Consider the following 12,285-nt stretch of genomic DNA (forward strand, 5'->3'; position numbering starts at 1 on the left):
TTGAAAGTTTGCCAACAGTAACAATGGGTAGAGCAGAGAAGAAAAATCAGGTTCTGACAGAAGAAAACACACTAGAAATACTAACTGCTCAATAAAAAAGGAAGATATCAAAAGTTTTCCATACAAAATATCAAATAAGGTTCTACTTAGCTAAGAGCTCGGCTGAAACGCGGCTTTACGGCTACTCGGCAAATGAGATCTGAGGTAACAGTGAAAAGGGCATTCTGGACAGAAGCTTAGCTAGAGTGTTTTTGGGTGGTACAAGCTTGGTAAAAAGGCCAACTTGGTTCCAAAGCCATTAGTGATGAATGGAAAGAAGATTAACAACATCAGATTGATGGTTATCTAGTCTCCTCCATATTCCTAGGCATATCCAAAGCATTTGATACTGTCTCCCACCAAAAACTTCATAATGAACTTTTGTTCTTTAATTTAAGCTCTACATCCCTCACACGGTTCCATAGGTACCTGTCTGGCAGACAACAAGCTGTAAAATGGCAACGTGATTTATCCTCTCTGTTACCTGTTCCACTAGATGTTCCTCAGAGTTCTATCTTGGGTCTACTCCTATTTATTATTTTCATCAACAGGCTCCACACTGCCACTTACCTAGCTACAATGTTACAGTATGCAGATGATTCCACACTCATTTCTTCTGCCCCCTCACTCTCTAAACTCCTAGAAATAACCCAACTTTCCTTCACAACAGTAGACTCTTGGTTCTCTGGCTATCAGTTAATTTTGAATCCCAACAAAACCAAACTTATGATTATTTCATGTAATAAAACTTCAGATTTGCATTTCTCTTTTCAGATATATACTTCTAATAATTCCATGATTGAACCTTTGTCACATGTTACTCTAGGTTACAACTGATAATAATATGAGATTTGACAAACACTTGTCTCTTACCATAAAAAAGTTCATACTAAACTAGGTTCACTTTACAGAATTAAACCTTACCTCACTGATCCCGCAAGACAATCTATTGCCAGGACTCATCTACTCTCTACTCTTCTTTATGCCTCTCCTATCTTCACCAGTCTGAAGAAAACCGAGTTAATAAAACTAGACGGTTGTTACAATAAGATTGTCAGATTTGCCGGCAACTCACCATATAGGCCCCATCACTGTACTGCCTTACACCAACTACATTGGCTTAAGTTACTTCATTACCTAACTTTCGCCTAATTTACAATGGCCCATGGCATAATATACCAGCCTGACAAGTGTCCAGCACTCCTACTTCAGCCTCAGTGTAACAAAAAGCACTTGAGATAGTCTAACAAACTTATATTACAAGTCACAAAAGCTAACAATCACTTTGGAGATGCTCTCCACTCTAATTGAACCTCCATGACTTGGAACTTAACTCCCAGCACATCCTAACCACTGACAATCTCTCAGAGTTCAACATACTTCTAAAGTTCCATCTATTTAATTCTTGGCTCTGCTTTTGTCTAACTCCTGGATGACTTTCATTATCTTGTGTTTAACTCCTGGCTGACATCCAGTTTATGTATAACTTGTTATATGTTTTATGTATAAATTCTCTCTTTTTTTATTTATGTTACTACTGAAAAAGATTACAACCTGTGTTTTTGTTACTTGTACCTATTGATGCTTTTCTCCCTGAGCTCCGTTGAAAATGGGCCTGTGCCCAGTTGGACTATCCTGGTAAACAAATGTCAAATAAATAAACACATAAATTTAACTACATATGTATGTATTTATTTATCCTTTGTTCACTAGATTTGTCCCACTAGGCTAGTGGGCTTTTTTCTGGGAGATGTGAGGTGGTATTTTATAATACTAGGGTAGAAATTTGGCCAATGCATAAGGGATCTTCCCCTATTGTTATCAATAGGTGCATTGGGATATTTTGCATCCACCTGAGCTATATCTCATCTGAAGGAAAACACACTCAGGAGTGAATACTCCCCTTATGCTTTGTTGCTGTGTCAGTACTGGACATTTCTTTCTTTGTCCAATTCTGGGTCTCAGGAGAGCTGGATACAATCCAGGTAATCATCAACAGCAAGCTGATGGAACTCCAGTCTCTTAGAGTATCACAACACACACACACACACACACACACACACACACACACACACACACACACACACACACACACACACACACACACACACACACACACACTCACAGAAGACACACCTATGTATGCAGTTGAGGAGGCTTGTCAGTTACCTAATGTCATGTACTTGGACAAGGGAGGAAACAAGAAACCCCACCGGAAACCCAGAAGGATACATGAAGAACACAAAACCTCCTCATAAAATATACCTAAACGGAGAACCAAGGTGGAGAATCAATCACTGTGGGACAGTATTAATAACTGCATAAGAAAGCTGTCCCTTTATGACATTTTACAACTGCAGTTTTATGTCACTAGTTTGTTTTTATATTTTAGTGGAACTGAACATAACTTAAGTGTCTGACGAAGTGACAAACCAGTATTGATGGCATTGGTGTGTGTGTGTGTGTGTGTGTGTGTGTGTGTGTGTGTGTGTGTGTGTGTGTGTGTGTGTGCGCGCGCGCATGCACGTGTGTAAATCTTGATGGGTTGTGCTTTATGCATGCTAGCTTCTATGCCTTGTGCCCTGTGGATGCTAGGATAGACTCCTGCTCTCTTAAGACACTGCATTTTATTAAGATGATAATCCGAAAATAAATAAATTAATCTAAATAAAGTATGTCTTAATACTAATGTCACTATAATGGATTTAATGATGAAATAATTCTTTTGATTCTTTTTCTTGAGCAACTATTTTTTTAATGTTGAACATTTGCTTTTGGTTCTTTGTACTGAGCAACTATAAAGTAAAATCTACCAATATATTATATATCTTTCTTTTTGTTTGCAGCTGGGATGTATGGGTAAAAACATATTTTCAAGTGGACTGCCAGCAGATCTGAATACATACCCAGTTAATGCCCTGCTATTCATTAAGTAAGTATTTAAAGTATTAATTACAATCCGGTTTGTGTGTAGTGTCATATGCTTAACTGGATACTTTTTGCTGTAATTTTCAGGAATAAAAATCATGCTTTTAACAAGTTCCAAAGGGCTTTCAAAATGGCTCAATACGAAACAATTTCCTGTTGAGCTGTTTTGAGAATCCTTTGGAGTATGAGTTTTTCTTCTTCTTTTTTTTTTTTTTTTTTTTTTTTATGGACTTTTTGATATTTGTTTGCTTTGTGAAATAGGTACAACACATCAGACTCCCTGTATTCATTTGTTGTTCTTTCACTAATGAAAAGAGAACTTACACCGATCCTGTTCTGGTGCAGAAACTACAGGAGAGATATGCACAAATTAGTATGCAGCTTAAAACATGTCTAATACAACTGATAGAAGATCAAATAATGTGGATTCAGATATTGGAACTTCCTTATTTTAAACGCTGGAACTCAGTTAGATAATATTTGAATAATCCATACTTCCTGGAGATTGAGCATTTATTGAAATCATTAAATACACTTGAGAAGAAGTTACATAGATTCAGATCTGTAAATTGAATTGTTTTATATTTTGAAATGATGTATTGCAGCAGGAAAGGAGTGGTGTAATGAAGCAAAGTGCCTTTCATGTTTTGCTTTACTTCTTCTAATGTCAGTTTTGGTGGTGAGGCAAAATGAAAACTTACTGTCAGACATCAAAGGCAAGGTTGTCTCAACCGATGTTCTTTATTAGGATTAATTATTTCAAAGCAGCAAATTATGATTAAAAAAAAAACAACAAAAAGAAACAAATAAATAAATAAATAACGTGAGGCATAAAAGATTATGAATCAGGTAAGGCATACCCCTTAAAATACAGTGAGTAACCTGCACTACCTAGTTCTTCTGCAGAAATTACAACCTGCAATAAGATCATTGTTGAAATAAATAGCTTGGCTGAATTTCGACAAGGCAAAGGTATGAGTGACAGACTAGTGGGAATTCAAGAGGGCACATTCAAGGTCCACTTCTTCAATATGGTGAGTCATAACAGAACTGTGTTTTCTTAACCAAGTAGTCTCTCTCTCATCAGGGAGAGTGGAACAGAACAATAATGAGAAAGGCCATATATATATATATATATATATATATATATATATATATATATATATATATATATATATATATATGGCAAGGCATACTTATATATATGGCAAGGCATACAAGAATCCTCAGATCTGCAGTCTTATTAAGAAATAATTTTTACCAGCCCAAATACTTGTGTTTTAGTGGAGCATGAATGTTGCACTCATGCAAAACTGACATTAACAATTCTTAATTTGAAATTATATGTACAAAAGTATAAACTGAAATTTATTCTACATGAATGTAAAGGTTTGGTGGAGAAGAATAAATTGTTTAAATGAAGGTATACTCTTATCTTTACCTTACCAACTTGTGAAAATGTTATTTTGAATCAAAAAGGCTTTTAGAGTTTTCTGTTAGTGTTACAACTTAATTTGTCCCTAAATGAATGTGAGACTGTAACAAAAGTGAGGGATATGTCAAATTGTTGGTTTATGAAAACTGACAGGTGGGGGCGGGTCTTGAAACTTTGGATGTTGGTGACAAAGAGACAGCCATGCTGAAACATATCAGTGTTTATTTATTACCACAAGGTAACATTAAGAGATGTTCTTTTGGCCTTTGTATGCATTGATTTACAACTACCGGATTTTCCACAAGACTGTATTAACACAGAGACATGTGAGTTTTTAACATTTGCCATGCTATGTATTGGGATATTTTGGAAATAGTCAAACCACATCAGTTAGTACAGAACCTTTCATGTCATGCCATTGATGCAAGATATTCAAAAACTGAGCTATTGGCTATTTTTGTGAATGAATATCACAGTCAGATAGTGTATATTACCAAATCATACCTGAAGAGTTCTTGGGACTTTTTTTAATCAGATTAATGGACTGATATTTCTGATATTATTTTTTCTTACATTAGAGATTGTTTCTTTTTATATATCACATCCTTATGAAAAAGGTATTGAGACTATATGTACTTACCTGAGTGTAAACAAGTAGACTTGAATTTCTTTGTCATTATCATACCTGAAGAGTTTTTGGGACTTTTCTAATCAGATTAGCCTATCTTTTTGTTGTGGATTCATATTGCTTCTAGCTTTTCAGTCAGAGGCTTAACTATTTCCCTGTCTGTTATGTAGCTCGAATAATAGGCTTCCACCACAGGGTTCATATTATGTTATCAAAAGATAACGTAATCAAACTTCCAAAACATTGAAACGGCCACATTTCAAAGTTGGAATTGTGGGATCGCAGTGCAGTGAAGATTGGGATATTTGCCCTTTCCTCACTGTAGTGTGATCTCGGAGTTGGAATAAATGCAGCCGTTTCGATGTTTCGGCCATTCAGTTACGTTATCTTTTGATAAAACATAATATGAACCCTCCACCACATCCATCTTATTCAAGGCCGAGCTTGCTGACAGTCCAGGTTGGCACATGGAATCAAAGGGTTCTTCGTTTTCTGAAGTGATTGCAAAATCTAATAGATCTTTTAGGGTTATACACTAGTACATTATTCTACTCAACCTAGGAACCCCCTATGACCCCAGGTTTGAGAATGTTCTTTCATAGTTTCATAGTAGTGTACTAGGCTATCTGCCCTGGGGCATTTATAAGCCTAGCCAATAGTGATGTGGCTTTTGCCACCCCGTATTATATAGCTGCGCCTCTCTAGTAGTGACACATGTGGGACCCCATTATTTAGTATACTATACCTCTGTCTAGTAGTGACACTGAGGTGACTCCCAGGGTAAACTTATGATCTCCCATCCATGCATCGAGATTTTTCTTGAACAGTGCCAATGAATGGCTCTGTCTCACATGAACTGGGATTTTGTTCCAGAGTACGGGTAACCTCTGTGTTATGAATCTATCCCTCCAGCATGTCTTATTTATATTTGTGCAGAGGTTGAAATCCTTAGCTCGCGTGGTTCTGGTGGATTTGGATTTTTTGAGATGAAGCATGTCCATCAGTTCTTGGTTGGACATGGCCTTATATGTTAGGCACAAAACACCTCTGAGCAGGCGGTATGCTACTGAATAGAGCTGGAGTTTCTTTAATCTAGATGGATAAGGCATATGTTTGAGTCCCATGATCCTCTTGGTGAGGTACTTCTGGAGTCTTTCCAGTTGTTGTATGTGCCTGGTGAGGTACATCCCAAATGGAGCATTATATTCAATCATGGGCCTGATAAGGGAGGAATATAGAGGTGCAATGACCTCCTTTGATCTGGATGAGAATCCCTTCATGATGAGATGGGCAAGGTAGAAAGTCTTTCTGACCACTTTGGCAACATGGTTGTCAAAGGAGAGGTCACTATCAACTTGAGTCCCCAGGTCTCTGATTACTTCTTCCGTACTCAGTGGGTTATTGTCTATGTGATAATTTGTGGGTACTTTGTTTTTCCCAAAGGGGATGACTATACATTGTTTGGCGTTAAGTTTGAGGCCATGATTCCGGCACCAGTTGTCCGTTTCAGTGAGACCTTTCTGTAGGATGTGTGTGTCAGCAGGTGAATCGACTATGGCACCCAGTTTGCAGTCATCTGCAAACTTTGTCAGCCATAATCCTCCCATATTTGCTTTCACATCTGAGAAGTAAATGCTGAATAAGAGCGGTCCCAGGACTGAGCCCTGTGGGACACCACTCATTACTGGTTTTGAGTCTGACATGGCTCCATCAATTTTGACCTTATGGGTTCTGTTTTTTAGCCAGTTTGCTACCCATCTTGTGACATATGGATTTACATTTAGGCTGCTGAGCTTGTCTATGATGCCAGAGTGTGGTATTGTGTCAAAGGCTTTAGCCAAGTCCAAGTAGGCAGTGTGGACAGCCTTGCCCTCGTCGATGGCACTAGTGACTGACTCGAAGAAGTCAACTAGGTTTAAGAGGCAGGATCTGCCTTTTACAAAACCAAACTGGGTGGGATCAAGGGTCTGCAGATCCACAATGTCGCCATTTATGAGTTCCATGATGATTCTTTCCATAGCCTTGCAGACCAGGCTGGTCAGACTTATGGGTAGGTAGTTACCAGGGTCAGTGGAATTTCCCCCTTTGTGGAGTGGGACCACTGTTGCTGTGCACCAGTGTTCCGGTACATATCCTGTAGTGAGGCTAAGATTGAACAGCGTTTTTAGGTGCGGGTTTAGTTCATCTTGAAGTTCATGTAACACGCAACTGGGGATACCATCGGGTCCCATAGATGCTGTGTTTTTTGCTTTGTTGAGTGCTGATTTTACCTGTACGTCTGAGATGACAGGTAGGTTACATTCAGCAGGGATAATTATTTCACCTTTCGGGGGTGAGGGAGGGGAGAAATTTGCACTGAATCTATCTGCCAGAATATTGGCAATGTCGGTAGGGTCAGTGAATTTTTTGTCGTTGTGTACCAACTCAGAGCATATCTGAGAATTTCCTCCCAAGGTTCTGACATAATTGAAGAAGGCCTTGTGATTGTCCTTGGTATCCTTGGCAATCTTTCTCTCAAAGTTGGCTTTGGATGTTTTTATGAGAGAACGTAGTTTTTTACTTGTGCTGATCAGGGAAGCCTTTTCCTTGTGGGATTTGGCTTTGTCCTGCAGTAGCTTCCTTATTTTGTTGTACAGTTTGTTTATAGCCAGGGTCCACCAAACCGGGCGTCTTCCCTTGGTGGAGAGGGTTTTGGTTTTAGTTGGGATTGCTTGATCCATGCATTCTTGGAGATGTCCGTAGAAGGCTTTTGTGTAGGATTCAGCATTTTGGGAAGTGGTTTCCATTAACCCAGTAGGCTTAAAGGATACCATTTCTGACTTAAGGAGCGTAAAGTCAGCTTTTGAAAAGTTTTTCACTGTAGTCTTTTGTTCTAGGGGTGGGGGTGGGATATGTACATCCAACGTGATCAATTTATGGTCAGATCTTACTAGTGAGAGGTTTACATCCGTTGCGGAGCATTTGGGCCCCATGTTTGTGATAACCAGGTCAAGTATATTATCTCCCCTCGTAGGAGAAGTGACCAGTTGCTCCATAGCATTCGAGTTAATGAATTCTAAGAATCTTAGGGCTACGGTGTTAGGGCTAGAATAGTGGGCCCAGTCTATGTTGGGGTAGTTGAAGTCACCCAATATGATGGTGTTTGGTGTGACATTCATATCCTCCAGTGTCTTCAGGAATGCTTGATGGGATTCCTGGGATTGGGAGGGTGTTCTATAACATGCAACCAGTTGTATGGCAGTTTTGCCTATGGTGAGTAAAACTTGTATGGTTTCTGATGCTTCTTGGGTAGCCACCAATCGAGAGGTGTAGGTGTCCTTTATGAAAATGGACACTCCCCCTCCCTTTGTGGTTCGGCCTGGAACTTGAGGCCGAAAAGCATGATATGAGGTATAGCCTGGTAGTGCTGGAGTGCTCTCAGGAGCCTTAAACCAGGTTTCAGTTACTGCACAGACATCGATGTTCTCCATACTGAGAAGTGCTTCGAGTGCCTGCATCTTGAGATTTAGACTTCTGGCGTTGAGCAGCATTACTCTTAATTTTTTACCATTTTTGTTTATTACGGAGGTTGATTTGTCTTTTGAGCATTGCCTAAAAAAGGCACTATGGGGGTGGCAAGAGCCTTGGCCAGTATCCGGAAGCCCAGTGGTGACAGGTGCAAGCCGTCCCTTGCGAAGCAACGCTTGTCCAGCATGTCATCCCAGGCTGACAGACATTGGATCCCCCTAGAATGACACCAGTGATTAAGCCAATTGTTAAAACTGATCATTTTGTCTTTGTACTGAGGAATCATTCAAGGCAGGATGCTGCTCAGGGTCAGGGTCATACCAGTCTGGGCTACATAATCGGAGAGCTCCTCAATGTCTCTTTTCATGTAGTCCAGGGAAGTACGTCTCAGGTCATTCACACCAGCATGGACAATGACTGCATCAGACTTGTACTTGCTTTGGAGTGACCTGAGTGCGTGTGTAATGTGGCGGATCCTAGCTCACGATAGGCAGCTCACCGTTACCCTCTCCTTATTCAGCCTGGTAAGTGGGACATCGGTGTGTGTGACTATAGAGTCACCTATTACAAATGTCTCTGGCATAGTGTTTTGCCTTAGGGGCTGTGATTGTGTGACACACCTGTTGCTTGAGGTATGTGTTGTAGGTATTATGTTTTGTGAGGTTGTATTTCTGGGTGTCTGCTTTGGAGGTCTCTGTTGTTTTGGTAAGTTTTTTATAAGAGCCTCCAAGTATGTCTTTGTGTTCTTATGTGTTTGGTTTGTAGCAGTGGTGGTTTTATGTGTGACTGGTTTTGCTTCGAGTGTGGGTGCCTTCTCCTCCTGTCTGGTCTTGCCAGTTCTGAGTTGAGAGAGTTCAGCCTCCAGTCTGGCTATATAGTTGCATCTCTCAGAAGTATTTGTGTTAGTAGGAAGGAGGAGAGGGTTGTCTGTGTACATGAGACAACTGTAACATTGTCTTAAGATTCCCAGATTAACCAGCTGGACAAGAGAGGATGCTAGTGGTCTACTACTTGACATGCTAGAATATTAAAAGGAGTGCTGTGCCTTTAAAGGAAGTGGGTATTCACGGGGGTAGTGGATGGCTGTAGTGCTTACTTTAGTATGAGTGCTTACTTTAGTATACGAGTGCTTGCTAAGAATGGAAGTCCCGAAAACAAGTGCTAATATATACAGCTAAATAGACTGAGTAGAGCTTTCCAAGGGAAAATTTGAAGAGTACACTTGGCGGAGCCAGAAATAGTTTAAACCTGTATAACCGCTGCTGCGCTATGCGCCCAACCGCGCAAAAGTGCCCAGGCGGATTTTTTTATACAGGGAACTTGAAAAGAGCTAGAAATGGTCCAAAGCAACTTATACTTTAACTATTAGTCAGTGAGTCTCTGGAATTCTGTATAGTTTTAGATTTACCTTTTCATCAGCTGCATTTTTATAGTTATGTTGACTTAATGTTGCCTAATCAGGCAAATCCAAAATATATCCCTATTCCTCAGTGCAAACTCCTTAAGCTCTTGTTTTTAAGATAGCTAGAAGCCATATAAAATTATATCAAAATAATTTAATATTATAGTGTTGATGAAAGAAGACAAAAGACTGGCATGTTAATAACTTGAAATAAGATTTTAGTGCGTAGATAGGTGCCATCTTTAAAAAAATATATAAAATTAACAGGATAGAAGATAATAACTTTGCAAAAAATCTGCTGTCCTTTGTCAGCTCACTGGCAAAGATATGTGGCATCAGCTTGCACTGCTAGTGACTCAAGTTCAAGAATAAACTCAGGCCATTGTGGTATAGCATAAAGAAGATAAGAAAGAGCTGTCCTACCAGGGGAGGGTTTGGGGAAGCCCATTTCTTGTGCACCCTGTGGTGGAGACTGTGAGCCTCAAGGTTCATCACCTCAAATTTTAGAAGGCATCAATTAGCAGTAAGCAGTACCTTTAGGGACATTGAACAATATACATTAAGCTTATGAATTCAGGCTCTACACATACAACTACACAACTGATCCCTCATTCCTTGAGACTACAGTTGAGTTAACATTGACATCAACTCATCACGAAGGCAGGGAGCCTGCTCAACAAAGTGTCATTCTGGAGGTAGTAGGATGAATTGATCTGAGGATCGGTGGTTGCAGAAGCATGGAAGATGAGAGAACATTCAGAGACATGTACTGTGTAAGGAAGGTATAAAGCTATATCTATATCTATATCTATGTCTTTATCTACATCTATACATCTATATGTCTCTTCTCTCTCTCTTTCAATATATCAGAATATATAAGGATGTGGTATTTGTAATCAAATGGACCAAACATTGACATCTGTTTGATCAACACTATTTGGTAGGCAGAAACTGTTAACTGACAATGGTGTGAGATTGACAATCCCCGGGTATGGAAGTATGCTCTTTGTCTGTGATTACAATAGTTATGGGATTATGAAACATGCACTTTCCCTTAATTGTGCAGTCTTGGAGCTGGTATTTACTTAGCAGGGGATGTGGAGGGGTTCAGTGGCAGGATATAATAATGCAATATATTATTGGCACTACTGAAAATTTTTTATGCTAGTTCACCTCATGAATGGAATAGCTGCTCTTTAAACCCCATTTTAGTAAGATTAATACACTAGTCACCATTTTGTGGAATACTGCCTTACAATAAGCAACACACAGAAACAGAAGAAAGTAAATAATAAAGTGTGCTGCCATATAAGGAAACTGACAGAAGATAAAATAGCAGTAATAGAACTCATAATTGCAGACATTAAGGAGGTATGGGCATCACAGACACTGTCACTGGGATGCAGAGTGTGTTTGTGGTAACACTGCACTGGCCATCACAGGGATCTAATAGGCTGCTGGGGGAATAATTCGACAGGATAAAGGGAAAAGGTAGGACAGATTGCATTCCTGTGGGGGATGCCTCCAGCCAGAGCAGAGGTAACAGACAGGACAGGTTACATTCCTCTGTGTGTCTGTGTGTGTGTGTGTGTGTGTGTGTGTGTGTGTGTGTGTGTGTGTGTGTGTGTGTGTGTGTGTGTGTGTGTGTGTGTGTGTGTGTGTGTGGTACCTCCAACCAGAGCATAAGGAATAATGAAGATAGTGTGTGATCCTATTCGGAATGGGATATTTTCCCAGACAGGGGACAAGAAACGCACTTGCCAAACCACAGTCCTGCTGCTGTGCCATTGTGTACACATAGCTGTATATTCACACATAGTGTATTTCTGGCTACTGGGGATGTTGGGCACCTGGTACACTGGGAACAGACTTTAATACTGGCAGCGATGAAAGGCACAGAATACTTGCTGGACATACCCACAAATGCCACATTATGAGACAGTGCTTAAACAGTTACCTGATGTCAGTGCACAGAGTAGTGTCCAACAGAGAAGTATTATTTCATTGAGGAGACATGTGTTGTCTGAAAAGATGATTCTGCATACCCACACTGACCAACATGTATACCCACAGGTGTACTTTTACTGGTTTTGGAGCTGAAAGACTAGCAACACCTGGAGATGTTCAGCACCCAGATGACTGCGTCTCTGCTGCAAGTCCTATGCACACATGGTAGGCTTATGCTGCAGGAAAGTAGAGTGGACAAGGCCTTCCATAAATAGGTGCAGAATGGACTGACACAAGACAGCATTGCAGTGTTTGTGTGTTAGAGTATCATTGAAAGGCTGTTCCATGACAGTATCAAAGCTCAGAAAAATGCCAGGGATAGGCTGACCACTTAGGTGG

General features: G+C 40.0%; 1 protein-coding gene across 1 annotated transcript in view; it reads left to right on the forward strand.

The window, feature by feature from the left end:
- The window catches only part of LOC122816734 (mesothelin-like), a 464,103-nt gene that overhangs the window by 165,482 nt on the left and 286,336 nt on the right, over positions 1–12,285 (forward strand). The window contains exon 8 of the mRNA XM_044089728.1: positions 2,886–2,971. Coding sequence (XP_043945663.1) covers positions 2,886–2,971 — 86 coding nt within the window. The remainder of the gene's footprint in view (positions 1–2,885; positions 2,972–12,285) is intronic.

The sequence above is a fragment of the Protopterus annectens genome, chromosome 12.part0 (assembly GCF_019279795.1).
Source record: "Protopterus annectens isolate FY-2018-M chromosome 12.part0, PAN1.0, whole genome shotgun sequence".
Classification (NCBI taxonomy): Eukaryota; Metazoa; Chordata; order Ceratodontiformes; family Protopteridae; genus Protopterus; species Protopterus annectens.